The sequence below is a fragment of the Drosophila tropicalis genome, unplaced genomic scaffold (genome assembly GCF_018151085.1).
Source record: "Drosophila tropicalis isolate 14030-0801.00 unplaced genomic scaffold, ASM1815108v1 contig_845, whole genome shotgun sequence".
Classification (NCBI taxonomy): domain Eukaryota; kingdom Metazoa; phylum Arthropoda; class Insecta; order Diptera; family Drosophilidae; genus Drosophila; species Drosophila tropicalis.
Window position 1 is genome coordinate 3,250,661 of NW_027173338.1, and position 20,315 is coordinate 3,270,975.

The 20,315-nt window shown below is 31.3% G+C and overlaps 2 protein-coding genes across 2 annotated transcripts in view; both read left to right on the top strand.

The window, feature by feature from the left end:
- chinmo (Chronologically inappropriate morphogenesis) overlaps window positions 1–5,592 on the top strand; it is a 57,379-nt gene extending 51,787 nt beyond the window's left edge. Inside the window, 4 exon segments of the mRNA XM_068294459.1 lie at window positions 2,188–2,405; window positions 2,482–3,338; window positions 3,406–3,553; window positions 3,719–5,592. Of these exon segments, the coding sequence (XP_068150560.1) occupies window positions 2,188–2,405; window positions 2,482–3,338; window positions 3,406–3,553; window positions 3,719–5,005 (2,510 nt within the window). The 3' untranslated portion in view covers window positions 5,006–5,592.
- Window positions 5,593–15,797: 10,205 nt separating this feature from the next.
- On the top strand, window positions 15,798–19,387 carry cpb (F-actin-capping protein subunit beta). The gene is made up of 2 exons (XM_068294419.1): window positions 15,798–16,022; window positions 17,347–19,387. Exons 1-2 carry the CDS (start codon window positions 16,020–16,022, stop codon window positions 18,172–18,174), a joined length of 831 nt encoding a protein of 276 aa, XP_068150520.1. The 5' UTR covers window positions 15,798–16,019; the 3' UTR covers window positions 18,175–19,387.
- Window positions 19,388–20,315: the final 928 nt, after the last annotated feature.

Genomic DNA, 20,315 nt, shown 5'->3' on the forward strand with positions numbered 1-20,315 from the left:
ACAAAATTTTACCCAAGAGTTTTCCAACCCAACCAAAGAAAAATTCATTTCATAGACAAGAATAAGTATCTACCTTGAAATACGCGTGGCTCTTGTTTGGTTGGTCATGACTAGCAAAGTAAAACTAAATTTAAAAATGAATCATTAGAGTAGAAAAACAAAATATCGTCGAGATTAGATTCACATATATAAAAACGTAGAAATGCATTGCTAAACAATAGAAAACAAAAAAACAACCGAAAAATGTAAGGCAAAAACATAAACAAGCCCAAAAACACACAATCCAATCATTGTATAATATTTCTTTATCAATTTTGGCTATACCCAAATATATATACACACATACATACATATACATATGCAGTGTGTCGTATAATCAAACGTTATTCTCTGCCTCTTTCTGTCTCCATTCTTTTTCGCGATTGTGACCCAATTTCTGTTGTATCAAGTGTTAGAATCGACATAAAACAAAACCAAAAAGAAAAAGAAAAAGAAATAATCATTTCAAAATAAAAGTTGTTTTTGGTAGAGTAAACAAGAGAGAAACAGAGAGAGAGAGAAAGAAACCAAATGCAATTTACGTAGTTCTGTGTTTACGATTATATAACCAACTCTTGATCGGCATATAATTTACGCGCTAATTAATGTATGGCAAATGCCAAAGTTTTGCTTCCGACTTTTTTTTTTTACTATTTCTTCTGCGTTATGTTATTGCGCATTGTTTTGTTTCTCTGATTTTGATACTGCAAAATGACACAAGGTGGGCATTTTAGTCCATCCAAACTATTTATTCAAAAAGAATTGAACTTACTTTAAGCTGAATTCGAAAAGAATCTAAAGCTAAAGATAAATGAAATCCTAGTCAAGTTTTACGTTTTGGCTATCGAAAGTTAGCTTACACTAGAACCTAGAAAAAGATACCTTTTCAATACAGGGTATTTGATAGTCAATACTGCACATACATACATTCTGTTGACACTATGGGCGCGTGCAATGCGTTTTGTGGTACGACCTTGAATACTCATTTTCGCTGTGATTTGATCTGGGGCTAGTCAGTCAGTCAGTCATTTAGTCAAACCAATTACCTTTTCAATCCGACACAGTTTCTGATGAAATTGTTTCCTTTTAAACGACACTTGCATTTGCTTTTTGCAGCTGCTCAACAAAAAGGGAAACTCACTAACAAAAAAGTCACAACTTTGAGAATATGTATACGAACATTTTTTGGTCATAAATAAAGTTACCAAATGTGCGAATGTCATTTCAATTTTACTTAAGTAAAGGCCAAAGCAAACACAACAAGTGCCCCATAAAAGGAAAAGCATGAAAAGCGTGAAAAATTGTAACACATAGCCGAAAAAAAAAAAAACAACGAGAAGAAAGCGAAGTCGGTGAAGGTGAAGGGTGAGAGAGAGGGAGGGAAAGAAGGGCGGGCGAAGTAGAAACGAGAGAAAAACTCATAAAAATATACTTATATTAGGGTAGAGTATATATATACGTAGAACTAAGTCACAAGCATATAGATGTGGAGGGAGATGCTTTTTGATATTGCGTATACGCCACAGCAGCCGGCGGGGAGTTTTTCTTTGTTGTATTTGTGTATATGTGTGGGTGTATGAAGGTGGTGGTGGTGTGTTGGTTGTGTCAAGTCAGGTATCAAAGAAAAGGAATCCAAGACCAAGACGACATTGACGTTGAATAATAACTCAGACATTTTGTGTGTGTGTGTGTGTGTGTGTACCCAAAAGTAAGAAAATCATTTCCTTTTTGCTGGCTTTTTATTATTGTATATTCTATGTGTATATACATCTGCCCTTTTCTGTATATGTGTGTGGGTTTGACATAATTTTTACGAGTTCAAGGTCTCAAATAAGCATTTTAGCGCAACCTGTTGGCTCATTTTTATGGCTCGCCAGCCGGAAAGTATGCTTTAATTTTCATAATCTAGGTGAAGTCAACTTTTTTTGTTCCTCAAACAAATATTTAGTTAATTTCTTTAAGAATTGTAACTGATGTACATATTAACATTATTTCTCCATTATATTTATCTTAAATTATCAAAAAAGAGACGTTAGGCTTATTCATTAGGGAATAAATTCAAATTTAAATGTATGGGAACAACTTTTCAAACACTTTGTCTCAATATGCTCAACTCTATTGACACTTTCCTCAAATTGTTTTTTCCAGGCGCCGTTTTCAAAGCACACAAACTCATATTGGCAGCCTGCTCGAAGAAATTTGCCGATCTATTCGAGACAACGCCGACAAATGGCCAATGTGTCATTATTTTGGAGGCCACAACTCCAGATAATATGGCCGCCTTGTTGGAGTTTATGTATAAGGGAGAAGTGCATGTATCACAAGAGGCTCTCAACAGTTTTCTCAAGTCCGCCGAGAGTTTGCAGGTAAGTCTCTGAGATTCTCTGTCATATCTCTAGACGATCTTGACTGACTCTCTCTCTCCCTCTCTCGCGGTTCTAGGTCAAGGGCTTGTCCACAGAAACCGGCCGTTTGGCTGCCCAACAGGCCCAACAACAGCATCACTTGGGTGGTGGGGGAGTCGCTGGCGGCGATACCTCGCCATTGGACTCACCCACTGGACGTCGCAGCATGCGCAACAGTTTAAGCGGCGGCAATGGTCCTGTTGGCGGAGGCGGCAGTGGCAGCGGCGTCGGTGGCATTGGCGTTGGCGGAGCAATTGGCACCTCAGGCAACAGCTTGACTGGCGGTGGCCTGGGCAATGGCAATGGCCTCAGCCTGGCTGGATTTACAGCTGCCGGAGGCATGGCTGCTGCTGCCAGTGTGGCAGCTAGCGGTTTGAGCGCCTTGGCGGCCAGTGCCAATGCATTGGATCGTTGTGGCAGTGCCGGTGGAAATATCATCAGTTGCAGTGCCCCTGGAATGGGACCCTTGAGTGTTGGTGCCGGTGCTGGCGGCAATGGTGTGGGTCTCGGTGGTGGTAATAATGGACCTATTAGCTTAGGTAGCGGCGCTGGCGCTGCTTCATCTATGCATTTGGGTGGATCGACGGGTAACCTGAAACAGGAATGCGATTCATTGATGCATCCAGGACCGGGTAGTTCGACCTCATCGATGGGCTATCCAACCATTTACCGCCCCATGTACACAGAGCCATTGCGCAAACGTGTCCTGCGCAGTCCATACGCCGAACAGGAATTGCGCGGCAGTGTGCTACGTGATGGATCCAAAAACTCATCGTCCGAATGCCCGAGCCCAGTTAATAAGCAACCCTATCATCGTCCATCATCGAGTGCCTCTTCAACAGCTCCCACTGAGGCGGATACCATGCACTCGGAACGAGCTTCGCCACAGTCGAGGTGAGTGTTTACTTGGTCTTATTTTCAAGGAATTTACTAACAAATTTCCTTCTTCCTCTTTTTGTAGCCGCTATGAGAATCACAGTCCAAGCACCACAGCAGGCAATGGCAGTGCTCCAAGTGGCCTAGATCGTATTGTTAAATCGGAACGTAATAATGGCAGTGCCAATGAGGCTAACGATGATGAACGCGAGCTAATGGATGAGTCAACAGATGTGAGTTCTTTTGCGGTGCATTTTTGGGCCGGAATCATTTTTTTGTTTGGCATAAACTACAATTCAAATTGAAAATTTTATCTGGCCCAATATGCGGTGGTCGAGTATAAGACCAAAACTAATTTATATGCTTATCCTTGCTAAAACTTTTGTCTTACCCTTTAGAATGGTGCCGAAGATTTACGTGTTAAGCTGGAGAATTCAAATTATTCACCGCCACCGCCACCAAATTCAAATACCTCATCGGCAACCACACCGAATGCTGTGCTCGAGAACTTAAAGAACGCAGATGGTTCGCTTTCAGGTAATCTATCGTCAATAGCACCAGCCGATATGTTGAATGTGTGGAACGCCACCAAGATGAACAACAAGAACAGTGTGAATACGGCGGATGGCAAGAAATTGAAATGTCTGTACTGCGATCGTCTATATGGCTATGAGACAAACCTGCGAGCACATATACGTCAACGGCATCAAGGTATACGAGTGCCCTGTCCGTTCTGTGAGCGAACATTCACCCGTAATAATACCGTAAGGCGTCACATTGCCCGCGAGCATAAGCAGGAAATCGGATTGGCTGCTGGAGCAACTATTGCACCGGCCCATGTGGCAGCAGCAGCGGCGGCAGCAGCGGCCGCGAATCATTCACCATAGGAAGCAGCCGCAACAGCAGCGGCAGCAGTAGTCATGAGTGCGCATAAGGAGGCAGCGAAGCAACGTAAACGTAAATCACTTAAAATGGCATTGGAGAAATGCATGCAACGGCGGGATGCGATGGCCGCCGGTGGAGAAGGAGTTGGGTCAGGCGATGGAGCTGGCACTGGAGTGGGAGTGGGCATAATTGCATCAGCGGGCACTGATGCAACAACAACAACAACAACATCTACAACATCATCATCAAGCTATAGCTTTGAGCAACAACAACAGAAAATTCATGCTGAATTATCTCAACAGATTAAGGCAGCAATGGCCGCTGAACAGGAGCAGGCCGCTGCTGCCGAGGCGGAGGCTGAGGCCATGGATACTACGGCTAACACAACGGTTACAACGACAACAACAAACGCATCATCCGCATCCACAACGGCAACAACAACAAATACGACAACAGCCACAACAGATGGCAGTGAGTCATGTGGTGAGCACAACGAAATGGATGTGGATGAACCGATGCCAGAGATTCAACCAGAATCCGAATTAGTTGTGGTTGAGCCAAAGATCGAGCCACTTTCCGATAGCGAAGACGATGATGACGATGGTCATCATTTGCATATGCATTTAACGGAAACACAGCACGACGATGATGATGAAGAAGGAGGCGACGGTGAACGTGAACGTGAACCCGAGCCGGAGCCAGAGTTAGCCAATATAACCAGCCCTCAATATAATATACCGCCCAATCATGAGATGCCCACATTGACCTCAACGCCCAAGATCAATGTGGAACAGCAATAAGTTGATGAATATGATGATGAAAAGATATGCCCGCCCATCCCCCACCCCCCAACCACTTGACCCCCACTCCAAAATAAGCTTAATACATAATTTAGTTAAGAAAAGATGAAGAGAGGATGAAGAAGATGTTAAAGAAGGGAGAAGAAGTGATTTACAAAACGTTTACGAAATGCGCCACCAAGAAGATGAAGAAGAAGAAGATTGACTACTGTTGCAACTGCTGTTGCCCTCGGAGACCACCAAGAAAAAACAAAAACAAAAAAGAAACAAAAACTAAACTAAAACTAAACTAAAAAACTAAACACTAACTTAAAAGAAAAACAAATATGTTTAACTATTAAACTAATCGTAATTATTATCAACATTAACACACACATACACCTTTTACACACACACGCACACCATGCACGAACACACACACACACACACACAGACAAGTATTTGATGTCGAAAACTAAATCAATTCTAATTTTTATTATTGTTTAAACGACTTTTACACAAAACAGACAGACAAAAACTGATAGAAGACGAAGCATACACTGAAAGAAAATACGAGATATATCCAACAAGAGAATAAAATAATGCAATCCGGCTGAAAAATTGTTTTCAGGGTGCTAATTAAACAAGAAACAAACAAACAAAAAAGAAAAGCAAACTAAAATATGAAAAGTTTGAACGTTTTTGATTGGTACAGTCAGCCGATAAGATATAATTATATATACAGATATATATATATATATGTAAACCAATTATTATTTCGTGTGTGTTTTTCTCGATTCTTTAATTTATATCAAAAAGTTGCCTCAAATCAAAGATGAAACAAAAAACAAATATAAAAAATAGCTGACTACAAAACACAAAACAAAACTACAAAAACAAAAAAAAAACTACAAAGCAACAATAGCAACAAAACCGCAACCACAAGTACCTGCAATAATTAAAAAACAAAAAAAACAACAACAAAAACAAAAACGTAATAGTATATACAACAAAAATAACATAATTTTTTATAACTAATTAAGCGCGAGACTTGACAGCCAACAAAAAATATAAAAAAAATAAAAAATTTGTGTTGTGGTTTGCCAGATTTTTTGTAAATAATTTTATTAAATTTCTAAAAAAAAAAAAAAATAGAAAGAGCAAACTACAAAAAACAAATCCCCTAAGAAAAACAACAACAACAACAGAATCGAGTCTTCAGCAACAAATAAGTAAAAAAAAAAAAACAAAAAAAAGAGAATTTTCATTTTCCATTTTTTGTCCCAAGCAACAAAACATTTTTTAGGCCTCAAAATTTCTCTCACTCTTAGAAAAAAAAAAAACTTTAAGCGGTTTTTTTTTTATTCATTTCGGCAAAATCAAAAAAAGGAAATTTTTAGTTTTTCCCCCACCATCCCCCCACCTACATTGAGTTGGAATTTTTTCTCACAAATAAAACAATTGGTAAATTGGGTGCCTATAAAAAATATATATTTAATTAAAATAAAAACATAAATGACTACTAGTAAAATTTTATATTAAAAAAAAATCAAGTAAAGCTTATATATTTAAAAAAAAAAAAAAAAAAAAACAGAAGAAAATAGCAAGAAGCATTAAAAGTGAAAGAAAAGAGAGGAAGAATAATGTAATTATTTTTTAATTGTAATGATAAAATGAGAAAGAAACAAAAGAAGAAAAACCACTCAAAAACGTTCTAAACCAGCAAACAAACGAAACAGTCAATACAGATGATGTCGGTGCACCGACTTTTGTATACCCTGTATCAATAAGCAAAGTAAAGTCACTTAAATTCAACAACTTGAACCCGAAAAAAAAAATTGAAATAAAAGTTCGATCTTTGCTTATGGAATACAGAATACAAACAACACAAGCAAATTTTCAAAATCAAAAACAACTTTTTGGCACACCTTTGGAAAACATTTTTCAAAAACAAAACCTAAAAAAAAACCCCAAAATTCAAATTCAAAATTCAACAATTTCGGCTAAACCTATGATTTTTGCAAAAACACAACAAAAACAAAAAACCAAATAAAAAAATGCTGTAAAATAGTTAAAAAAAAAAAAAAAAATTGTGTAAATAGAAATGATGAGAGGAAGAAACAACAACAACAACTTATTAGAATTAGCAAAGTAAAAACCGAATTATGAAGCGCATATTGTTAGGGAAAACTTTTTATTAAATATTTGTTTTTATTTTTTATGTTCTTTTTTTTTTGTCCTTAAATGTTTGCAATTGAATTTCTGATTTCAACAAGTAACTACAACAACAACAACAACAGGGTGATTCTAGCACAAAATAAATATAAACAATAGCAAAACTCAAATAGTATTTCACAACACTGAAAATAAAACAGAATTGAATAAATAGCCAAAAATAAACAATACTGAAAATGTTAAAATATTTTATATTAACTATATATATATGAAAAAAATACAAAACTGTTAAAGCTAAATACACACACATACACACACACACACACACATAACCCCCCTAGTAGAGCCTCTTAAAGAAAAACAATCCCTCCCCCCTTCAAAAAAAACCCAGTTTGTTCTGTGATGTGCAACGTTTTGAGATTTGAATTTTTCAAACGTTGCAAAAGTTTTTTGGTTTAATAATTTGCCCCGAAACCCCCCCACACACACACACACACACACACTCACACTCACATACACATACACATATATATACACAGTGAAAACTAACAAAAACAAACAACTAAATAACACTTAATGTACGGTTTCGTTTTTATTTTTATTTTTTTCTATTATTATTCTATAACCGTTTAAGTTGAGCAATTTTTGTGTAATTTAATTGCAATAATTTACAAATAATTTTAAACATTTTTAGTCTCTTTAAATTTTATTTTTTTTTTTTATTGTATTTTGGAATCGAAACGACAATCGACGCCCAATTTGCTTAGCTCTCAACGTTCTCTGGAGTCTGAATTACATTTTATTTTTAAGTACGTTGAAAGTTAACAAATTCAATTGCGTTAAATGTTGACGCGTTTCGTTATCCAAATACATTTAGTATGTACATCATAAGTTTATCTGTATTTGAAATCAAACTCAGGAACTCATATACCTCAGATGAAAACAACTACCTCTTTGTTTTGTTTTCTCTATTTTTCAATAGTCGATTGTCGATTTTAAAAAATTGGTTTTATTATCATTTGAGAATCGTTGCGATTAATGGAAAACAAAAAGCAAACATTTTGTTGTCTTTAAAAGATGCTATCGAAAACAATTTTAGTTTGTAGAAATGTTTCGTTTTTTTTAACTTAATTATCGTTTAGATTTATTTTCAGTTTATTCATACATAGTACATCTAATGCGTTATATAAAACAAAAACAACAAAAAAAAAAGACAGTGGAGCAATAGCAAGAATCAAAAAAAAAAAAAAAAAAAAAAAAAAAAAACACCAATCAATCCCAAGAATGAAAGAAAAACCAGTACTGCAATAGTAAACTAAACTACCTCAGAAAGTGAAATGAAATGCCATAGACTGCTTGAAACACTCTACTACATATAAAGAATAGAAACCGAATGAGAAACACCCTTTAATTATAGTCTTTTTATTCAATATTATCAAAGAGTTCATTTACAATAAAACTAAGTTTTATCTCTACTATTAAAAATGATAAAAGTTATGCAACACTGGTCAACAAAATATTGAGACAGCTTTTTCCCTAAGGAGGAAGATTTCTTTTTCAAGATAAGGAAAAACTTTTGCAATCAATATAAACCCATATTCAATATAGTTGGAAATAATTTGTGTTCAAAGGTAAAGAATTTCTTGAGAAAACTTTTTGAATACTACAAAAAATTATGAAATGGAAAAGAATTAAATCAAAGAGTCTCGAAAAGAAAGAGAACTAAAGAAAAGAAGAAAACTACTTTCCTCAAATATAGATTCTTCGAATAGATTCTTCGAAAAGGTTAAAAGGATTCAGATACATTTTGCTTAGATAAACTTTGACAGATTCAACTATCATTTAACTACTTTACTTGATAGACTAAATACTTTTATTAGATGAGCTTTCAAGTATTGAATTTGAAAAGTCTATAAAGAAATAATCAAACTTTGGCTTAAGTTGTCTCTTGCTTTGGTTGACCAGTGTAATTTTCATTTGTGTAAAATGGTGACCGTTAATAACACTCTGAAGCTCTCAACACACACACACACATACAATCAAACTCCTTAATCTAACTACACACACACAGCAACTAATTTTTGGCATAAACAAACACAAATATTTACAAAAATCATGAAAAATTAACATAAATTTATTTCTTTGGCTTAAAAAAAAAATGATGATGAAAACAAATTACAACTTTTTGGCAAACGCAAACTTTTTCGGTTATAAATATACAAAGCAAATTTTATTTCTAAATAGGTTTTTGTAAATATGCGCTAAATTTAACACACTCAAACAAAATACACACACACACAAAAAAAACACATTTAATGTAAAATTGAGAAGAATAAAACAAATTTTTGGCTAAATATTCTAACATTTAAAACGTATCATAAACAAAAAACAAAATTAAAACGTGTAGAAAAGATGCAAGTGAAAAAAAATTTATATTCATCATTACATGATGATGATGATGTAAATGATGATGACTATGTGTAAATTGTACATCACATAAAATTTTGGCAAAGCAACCAATGAGGCAAAAAATGAAAACTACAGCAAAAATATATATATATATATATATACATGAATATATGTAAAACTTACACATCTAATCTAAACAACAAGAATACAAAGAAATTATTTAAGTCTAAGTTTGAAAAAGTGAAAACAAAAATTGACAAGATGATGAATACAAATAACGGTATACTTTTGCATGAGCTAAGCGTAACTGTCCAAAAAAAAAAAGAAACAAAAATTTACTAAATTAAACAAGAGAAAAAAAAACCCTCATGGTTATAAAAAAAAAAAACACAAAAACATATAAATGAAATTGTAAAGAAAAATATGAAAACACAGACAGAAACTAAACACACACACACACGGACACACACATACATACAAAGAAAACTTTTTCTAAAAGAAACAAAAAACAACAAAAAAACACTTTTTTAGGCTAAACTTTCGGCTAAAATATAAATGTAAACAAAAAAACAAAACAAAAAACAAAAATTGAGAAAAATTTCAACTTTTTTAATGTAAAATTTTAGGCACTGAAAAAAAAAAACGAAAGAAAAATTTAAGGTATATGCATTAGCAAGAAAACAAAACGAAAAGTAAAATTTAAAAATAAAAAAAATATTTATGAACTACAACTACAAATTTTAGGCCCAACTTTGGACAAGAGGCATAAAATAATTTCTTTGTAAGTGACACAAAAACAAAAATTAACTAAAATTAACAAAAACAAACAAATGTCGCCATTTTGCATTTAGAGAGCGTACAACAACAACAACAACAAAAATTTATCGGATGAAAAGAAAAATAATAAATTTTCAAATGTCTACCAAATGATGAAAAAATAAAAACACAAAACAAAAAGCAAAGTAAGAATGTAAATTTTTTTAACTTTGCATTGTTTAATTGTACATAAAAACAAAAACCCAACAACAACAACAACAACAACAATAAAGGATAAAAAGTAATAACTGTATACCTACATATATATAAAAAAAGAAAAAAAATCTTAAACTAAAACAAAACAAAAAGAAAATTTTATGTTTGTTTTAAACTTTATTATTATTTGAATTTTGTATAATTTGTTTCGGTTTGTTTTTAGTTTATAGTGTATATTATAATTTGATTTGTATAAAAAAAAAAAAACACAAAAACGCCAGGTATAATTCTAATTCTAATTGTAATTGTAATAATTAAATCTAAATATTATTATTAATATTAATGCTATGCACAGGTACAAAATAATCAAGTTTTCAATTGAATCAAGCAAACAAATTGATACATTTTTGTTATATATTTTTGTTAGTAATTGTTTTCTATTAATATTTAGTTGAATATGCTCTATATATATATATATATGTATATATATATATGTGTGTGTATACATATAATTAAATAATTAAAAAAAACAGACAACAATAACAAGCCAATTGTACTTAGAAATTGCAAACATCACATAAATGGAAAATAGAAGAAACGAAAACTAAAGAATTATAAAAAATCTTGCTTAAAATATTATTTATAAAATAAAAAATAACTCATGCAGCGGAGGTTATTCAAAAATAAAAAACTTTTAAACTCGAAAATGTTTTTCACAAGACAAAATAAAAACAAATTTCACAATTTCATATGACTTTTAAAAACTTTAAAAAAAATCCATAAATCGCTGTATGGGCAAAGTAAAATATTTTTAATTAGTTTTCCTTTCGTTTTTAAATTTTCGAATTTTCGTTTTCTGAAAGTTTTTCATTATACACAAAGAAAGAAACAAAACAAACAAACAAACATTTAAGTTATTTTAAATAACTATAAAAGTAAATAAAAGTTTTAAGTTTTAAGCTCCAAAAAGATAAATTCGATTGTAATATATTTAATTCGTCTTTATTTTTTTTCTTCTTTTTGGTTTACTGTATCTAAAATTGATTGGCTTGTTTTTATACCCATTATAATTTGTAACAATTACAACTAAATTTATATATATATATATATATATATATGTATATATATATGTATGTATACACATAGAAGTTTATGATAAATCATAATAATAATAATAATAATACACAACTTATATTTACGCAACTAAATAAATGTTAAAACCCAAAAAAAAAAACAAACATCACATTTGGCAATTTTTTATTTCATAAACAAACAAAATTCTTCGAATATTTTTTTTAGCAATTTTTTTTTTTTAAACAATTTTTTTTTATTTGTCGATTTTTGCTCTAAATGGAATGGAAGGGAAAAATATTAAGTGAAAATATGTAAAGCGAAATAAATTTAACAAATTGAAATTAAATGTGTTTAGGCCTAAGCGACTTTACAGTTCAGTTCAAAAAACCAAAAAAAAAAAAAAAAAAAAACATAATATTGGCATAGATAAGAGATCAGTGTTTGTATTCAATAATATAGATGTGTACCCTTCCCCCCCCCTTTCCCCCCTCTTCATTCCTTAATCTCTCAATCTCTCAATGTGTAAATTAAGACAGAAAAAGAAAACGAAGCGAGTACAAATTATATTTAAACAAAATCGAAAAGAAAAATTTACAAAAATATGTCATTTTTAAATTCTTTTTTTTTTGTGTTTCTCATTTTGTTTTGGGTGTTCATTTTGAGGTCACACACACTTCAAAATTTTTGAAGTCAAAATTGTTAGGAATAAAAACAACAAAAAATACTTTTGGAACAAATGACAAGTACAAAATTTCAGGTAAAAAAAAAAAAAAAAAAAACAAAATTTAGCAGTTAAATTTAAAATTAATGGAATATATACAAAAATAAGTTAAAGAAAATCGTACAAATTTTTCGGCATAAAATTATGTAAAAAAAAAAAAAAATGAATACAAAACAAAAACAAAATTTTAAGACTGCCCTAAGCAGTTGGTGTGACTTTCATTTGCCTATAAAATATAAAAAAAAAAAAAAATATTTAAACTTATTTTTATTTTATAATTTGTCCCACTTGAGTTGAACACACACACACATCAAAAAAACTTTTTTTTTTTTTTGGTGCTGAACTGCAAAGTTATTCAAAAAAAAAAAAAACAAGAAAAAAATATGTGAAAAGTTTAGTTTATCTTTTCTGTCCATTTGAGCATAAATTTGGAATGAAAAAAAAAAAGAAAAAAATTATTCGGTGTACACACATACACAGATACATGTGAATGTATGTACTTAAACATATTAAGCTAAATGTAAATTAAAAAACAAAAAAACCAAATGCGAAACGAACGTTTTCGAGTTAACTCAGGGCATTATCAAGACTCACACGACGATGTATACATGCATTTAATACAACCAAAAACAACAACAACAACAACAAAAACTATAACTAAAAACAAAAACATTTTTTCGATATGTATTTAAAACAATGAGGAAGAAGAAGAAGCATCTAGAAATAATCATGCGCAAAACGATTATGAACAACTCAGGTATTAAAGATTAAAAAAAAGAAAAGATATGCAAATATTTTTTAAAACAAAACAAAATGAAACATTTTCCAAACGTTGTGCAATATTTCTAAACAAAAAAAAAAAAAAAAAACCAAAAATAAAAATAAAGAAAAAAGTTTTCTAAAAAAAATATAAAAAAAATACGTAATAGTATTAATACTTAAATAATAAAAAAAAAACAACAAGGAAAAAGTGCAGCAAACAAAATGATCAGTTTGAGATGTTCATAAGGCATGGATTTGGAATTGAAGGTCTGAGATCTGATATAATCATAGGCGGGTATAAGGCTGTGTAAAATGGGCACCTTTTGCCCCTTAAAGTATGCAATAGGAGAGCAAAAAAATCAGTGTTTGCAACAAATTGAAGCTTAATAATGGTCCATCAACAATTATTGCTTAAAGAATAACATTCTAACTACAGGACATTCAAAATTTGAATATTAAGTTTCAAAAATGGAACTCTTTTACTGAGTATTGCATACTTTAGGGGGCAAACTTTGCCTGTTTGATAGCCCCAGATACGTCAATGATTATAATAGAATATCAGCTCAAAGAAATATGATGTTATAGGGCAGAAGAAAGAAATCTAAAAAGATCTGAAAGAAAAGGATAAAAGGATGTATAGAAGGATGGATGTTAGATAGTGAGAGAGAGATAGAAAGAAAGAGAGAGCATGGTGAGTTTTTGTCTATGCATAAAGAATGTTCATAGTAACAAACAAACATACCTACATACATATACATACTTACTCTTTCCCCCCCTTGCACCACGCCCCCTTCTAAACAAACTATTCATTTATTAACAACAACAATTGTGTTTTTAACCATAAAGCCATACAAACCCATACACACACACACTTACACACACACTAGTACACAACAACAACAAAATAGTCAAATAAATAGCTAAATGAAAATGAGTTTATAATGGAATAAAAATTATGGAAAAAAAAAAGAAAAATAAAAAGAAGGAAAACATAAAACTGTGATTACATTTGATTGTAAAAAAAAAAACAATACAAATGTTTGCATATACGAAATAAATCTTAAAAAAGAAACCCTTAACCTTTTTTTTTTTTAAATTTCTTATTGTATTGGCAAAAAAGGAAAACAACAAAAAACCCCAAAAAAAATACAAACAAAAAACAAGAATGGTATAAATTAAAATGAAACGGGAAAATATTATAAAAAAAATATTTAATTAGCCGAAATATTTAACTTGAAAAGATTTACTTAAAAAAAAGAAAATGGAATACGAATTATTATTAATAATAATAATAAAACAAAAAAAGAGAAAAACCCCATAATTATTTGCAGTAAATGAAAAAAAAAAAACAAAATTATGTTTTATTTTTTGTTTGTCACTTAATTGAATTGAATTAAAAATTAACTACTACTGACTTTCTCTGGTATTTGTAGTGCACTTTAGTTAAAAATTAAAGTCTGAGAATTTACATTTACATTATTAACAAAAAAAAAAAAAAAAGAAGCAAAAAACAATGTATACACCCAAAAACAAAAAAACAAAATCTCGAAAAAAAATATTGTATGAAAAATTTAAAAAAAAAAGAAACACACACACAAAATTAATTAAGTTGAATTACTTAAAAACACACACAAAATATGTATGTAAAAAAAAACATTATGCATATATATATGATTTCTATATATACACTATCTGAAATATATATGTAAATGTGCAATCGCTTGATATATTTTAAAAACCCAAAAAAAAAAAAAAAAAAAAAAAAATGAACATGAATTTGGATTAACCAAAAAAAAAAAAAAAAAAAACGAAATTATTGGAAAAAAAAAAATCGTACATTTATGCCATACATTTTTGTGTAATATACATACATTCATACATTTAAAAACCAAAAACTTTGAGTAAGCGTAAAAACCAAAAAACAAAAAAACCCAAAAAAAACTCACAGAACAAAAACTCACAAAAGGAAATGAAAATGAGCGAGAGATGAAAATGGAAAAGTGAACAAAATTTAAGAGCATGAAACGTAAGCATACAAAAGTATATGAACGAAAACTTAATTCAATAAACTTGTTGCTAAAATATAATAAAAAAAAAAAAATAATTAGCAATTTGTTTTCTTTAAATGGGGACCTGAGGTTGGTTAACATTCTATGGTTATTTAATGGAAATAATTAAGACATATTTCTAAATTTGATTAGTAGATGGAATTCACTGGAAAATGGACTATTGTATTATTTTAATAATACAAGTAAGTAAATGCCAAGTAACTAGGGGTAGACATTTTTAAGTAATTCTTTGGTTTTCAGTAATCATCTCAGCTTTTGCCGTTTTCTCCAGGTGCGTTTGAATAAATAACCTCAATTTTTTTTTTTTAATATTATAGAGATGACCCTGCAATATCCTTAAAGAAAATTTCACAAATTTTCACTTAATCCCCAGAAATTGTTTTTAATATATGTAATTTGTTTCCCCTTTGGCCTCAATGCGTTTCCGAAACTATTTTATACTTAAGTATTTTTTGATAAAAAGTGATTCGAATTTCCCGTTGAATGAACAGTCTGTAATTATTTATTAAACAATTTTTCATTATTATCTCTATTTATTCAAATTTGATAACAAATTGTATAACCGATAAGTTTTTATTGCTATCGATAAATGCTTCTAGTCGATTAATTCCAACCATTTAATCGATTATTTGACCAGCACTAAAATTGGTGCACACATAAAACAATTTTGTTTGTTAAAAAGTCAATTTATTTGCATATAAATAATCAAATAAAAGCTAGTGCCTGTGTTTAAATAAATATTAATATAGTTTAGAAAACGCCAAGCGAAAGCTTCAGCAATTGCAACAAAGGGAATAAGCAGCATAAGCAGAACGACACAAGAACGACAACAACAACAACAACAGGCCACAAAATGGTGAGTAATATAAAGATATGAATATGAATGAACACACAGAGGGCAGCAGCAACGAAGCCAATAAACCAACAAAAAGAGAAACACGATAGAAACCTGCATTAACGTTTCGATTTGATTTCATAAATGATATTTAGTATATATTTTGGGTGTGACCCCCTTTAAGATTGCCAAAAAAAAGAGAGTAAAGAAAACAAATATTTGTTTGGTCGACTGGATAGTGTGGATGTGAGAGAGGTCGGCGGGGGAGTCAGTCGGAGTTGCCTCTGACCTAAAACAATGCCCATATATGGTAGATGATAAATTTTACCGGTTGATGGCCGATTGTAAGGGTGGGAAGATGGGGGGAGGTCTGTGTTGTGTCGTGGCTTAGGGCTCTTATCATTAATATTGAAACGAAATGACTAAAAATTGCTTAAAATAAAAGAAAAGGAAATACTCATGGAATTCGTTGACTGCTTTTTTGATACTCTAACAAACAAGTTTCATTTAAAATTGAATATTCTCGAGTTCTGTGATTTTCTTTTATATTAAAGATAGCTAAGGCCAAATTGTGGTCATGTCATCACACAAATGCCTTCAAGGTTAGCTACGTCATCACGTCTAGATTCATCATCGAAGACGTAGAGCGAATTTTTATATATGAGTCCCCTTTTGCCTCTTCCCTAATCAAAATCTAATACAAAAAAGTCCCCAAAAATACTCTACTATAAACCATCTATCTTTAAAAGCCAAAAAATGTCTTATCATCAATTAAGGCCAACTTTGTAAAGAAAAAAGTCCAGTCCAAGTCTAATATATGTTTAAACAAAAAACTAAAAGATGTTATTCTTTTATAAACAAGAAGACCAATAATTTATTTATCTATCTAGACTTGCAAAGAGCCAAAAATAAATATAGATAAATAACATTTTGAATGAATATTTAATGTTCATTGAGAAAGCAAACAAGTATGAAGTACCTTCATGGCCAAAACAAGACATTAGTATCTTTTAAAGCAATTAAAGATGATGTAAAGTCTAAAATGGCAATTATATATATTTATATAAATATAATATATTAAAGAGCATAGAAAGGGGTGTTGATTACAGACATACTTACATATTTTTATGTCCGTCTGTGCCAGTTCATCGAAATCGCTAACTTTAAAATTTATTGTGATAAAACTTGGTATTTAAGGTTCTGATAATCTTAGTTCGATTTTGTTCTTGAGTGGCGCTAATCAAATCACTATAACATGTAAAAACGATTGGTTGATAAAATTTCATATGGACTTTTATCCAAATACAAAATTTCTATCTAATTTATCTTTTAACTTTTTTTGCAGTCCGAAATGCAAATGGATTGTGCTTTGGATCTGATGCGTCGTCTGCCGCCTCAACAGATCGAAAAGAATTTGATTGATTTAATCGATTTGGCGCCAGATCTATGCGAAGATCTCTTGTCATCGGTGGATCAGCCATTGAAGATAGCCAAAGATAAGGAGCATGGCAAGGATTATCTTTTATGCGATTATAATCGTGATGGTGACTCGTATCGTTCGCCCTGGTCGAATACATATTATCCGCCACTGGAAGACGGTCAAATGCCCTCGGAACGCTTACGAAAATTGGAAATTGAAGCAAACTATGCCTTCGATCAGTATCGTGAAATGTACTACGAGGGCGGTGTATCATCTGTATATTTATGGGATTTGGATCATGGTTTTGCAGCTGTGATATTGATTAAGAAGGCCGGCGATGGCAGTAAAATGATACGCGGCTGCTGGGACTCAATTCATGTGGTGGAGGTGCAAGAGAAGACCACAGGCCGCACAGCTCACTATAAGCTAACATCGACAGCCATGCTGTGGCTGCAAACGAATAAACAGGGCTCGGGCACAATGAATTTGGGTGGCTCCTTGACCCGGCAAACGGAACAGGATGCCAATGTGAGCGAATCGTCACCGCATATTGCTAATATTGGCAAAATGGTTGAAGAAATGGAGAACAAAATTAGAAATACCCTCAACGAGATTTACTTTGGCAAGACCAAGGATATTGTGAATGGTTTGCGTAGCACACAATCCCTGGCCGATCAGCGTCAACAGGCGGCCATGAAACAGGATTTGGCTGCGGCAATATTAAAACGTAATGTTAAACCCGAATCGAACTGAAATGCAAACACTGTCCCGTAGTCAGTACTGTGAACTGAGCGTGTTAACGAAGGCGAAAAAAGGCGTGGTCCGTGTTTTTTAAAACTCAATTAAATTATATTCAAATTCAGATCCCATCAGTTTGTTTGGGTGAGAAAACTCTTCAAAATGCTTTTCAAATTGTCATTTTCAATGGAATTGTTTACATTAATTTAATAGGAATTGTTTAGTTTAAAAAAATTTAACTAATTTTATGTCACTTTTTAGTTTTTGTTAACAAAACAAATAGACTGAACATTGTCATTATTTGCATTTGATGGCAAGCAAAACAAAAAAAAAAGAAAGAAAAATTCTAGAAAATTTTCAAATTCTTAACTAAACAATTCCATTTAAATGCATTTACAAGTAAAAAACAATTTGATAAGCATTTTTTTGCATAATAAACAAATTAAGCATTTCTAGGCAATAAACAAATTTGTTAATGAGAAAATTAAAAGAAAGTATATAAAACTTAAATAATAATAATGAAATTGTTAAATTGAAGAAATAAATAGCATATTAACATGTAAATTTTCCCGCCCCCCATCCCACTCACTTACACACACACACCTAAGTAACGCCAACTTCGCCGCCCTCAAGACAGTAACATTAAGTATTTCTATTTGTATCTAAAAAAAAAAAACACCAAGGCAATATGTTGTATTTCCTTTGCAATAAGTTTTCAATTTTTGCCTGCCTAAAATGCATACATACTACCTTACTATAAAACTAAAACAAAAAAAAAAAAAAAAAAACATTTTTCTATTTGCGAATACAAAAAAACAAAACAAAAACGGAAAATAAAATTAAATATGTGTTTGTCGTTTTTATTTTAAATCAAACTTTTTTTATGTTGTATGTAATTCGTACAAGTATTGTGTGTGTATTTTTAACTATAAGAAGCTCGAAGCCTCAATTTTATTTACAAAAAAGAAAAATATATAAACAAAAGAAACAACCTCCATGCCAATCCAATTCAGCGAACTGAAGAACGTTCTGTATTATGTGAGGAAATACACATTACATACTTTACTTTATAATATAAAATAGTTTATTATTTTTTTTCGAAAATATAATGGCAAAAGAGAAACAAAACATTTTTACAAAGAAAACGAAAAGAGAAAAATACACGAAAAGCATAAAAAAAGAAGAAAAACAGAAAAGAAAAAAAACTAATAAAGATTTATAAACAGAATTAAGATTTTATAGTTATTTTCATATGGTGAGCGAATTAAAAACACATTAAAGAATGATAAGATAGCATTAAAAACTAACCATGTCCTTAACAAGTATGCAGGATTCTACTATAAAAGTATATTAAGAAACTTTAGTTTAAACATTTTTTTGTAATTACAGTCGATTACTGTTTATCGAGTCCATCGCCTTATTCTTATTACTGAAGATATCCCAGATAAGGGCAAGTCTTCTTGGTATTTATTTGGTCTATAACAAGGACCTCATATCCATTTTTTATTGTAATTTGGGATCGCTGATTCCGAATAGGAACGCTTCTTTTTGGATTGACTCTAGTTTCTGAGTTGTACAAGTAAACCAAATATTTCGAGTTACCTCACGTCACATGGAAATCAGATTATCTCACAAATTCAACTACAGATACAAATTACTATATAGTATACACAACAGAATGAGAAGAATTATAAACTCCATCTAACAATTTATTTGAAATTATTAAAATGACTACCAATTCAAAAGATACTGAACATTAAGCCTTAGTTTGGAGTCAATCAGATTAGTATGATCAATCAGTTTAATTAATAACATTTTGATCACTGAATAAATTTACTGACTCGCTTGTTCACTTGTTCATTGATGAAATGGTTTCAAGTGAGGGTATACAAAATATATATAGTAACACCTGTCTATTTGTCTTGATAACAAACTTCTTGAAAGGTTTTTCAGGTCTCTTCTTAGTAGATTATTTCAATAGCATCCCAAAAAAGTTGATCAGTTTTATCATCTGCAGACAAAACTCTAGATTTTAGATTGTTCAAAAGCGCTTGAGGCAAAATATTTGGCATAATCCATGCCTAAGTCCCAAAAGTTAGTATAGATTATAATACCTTCAATAGTTTGTTGAATATAAACTGTTTTCACTACAGATG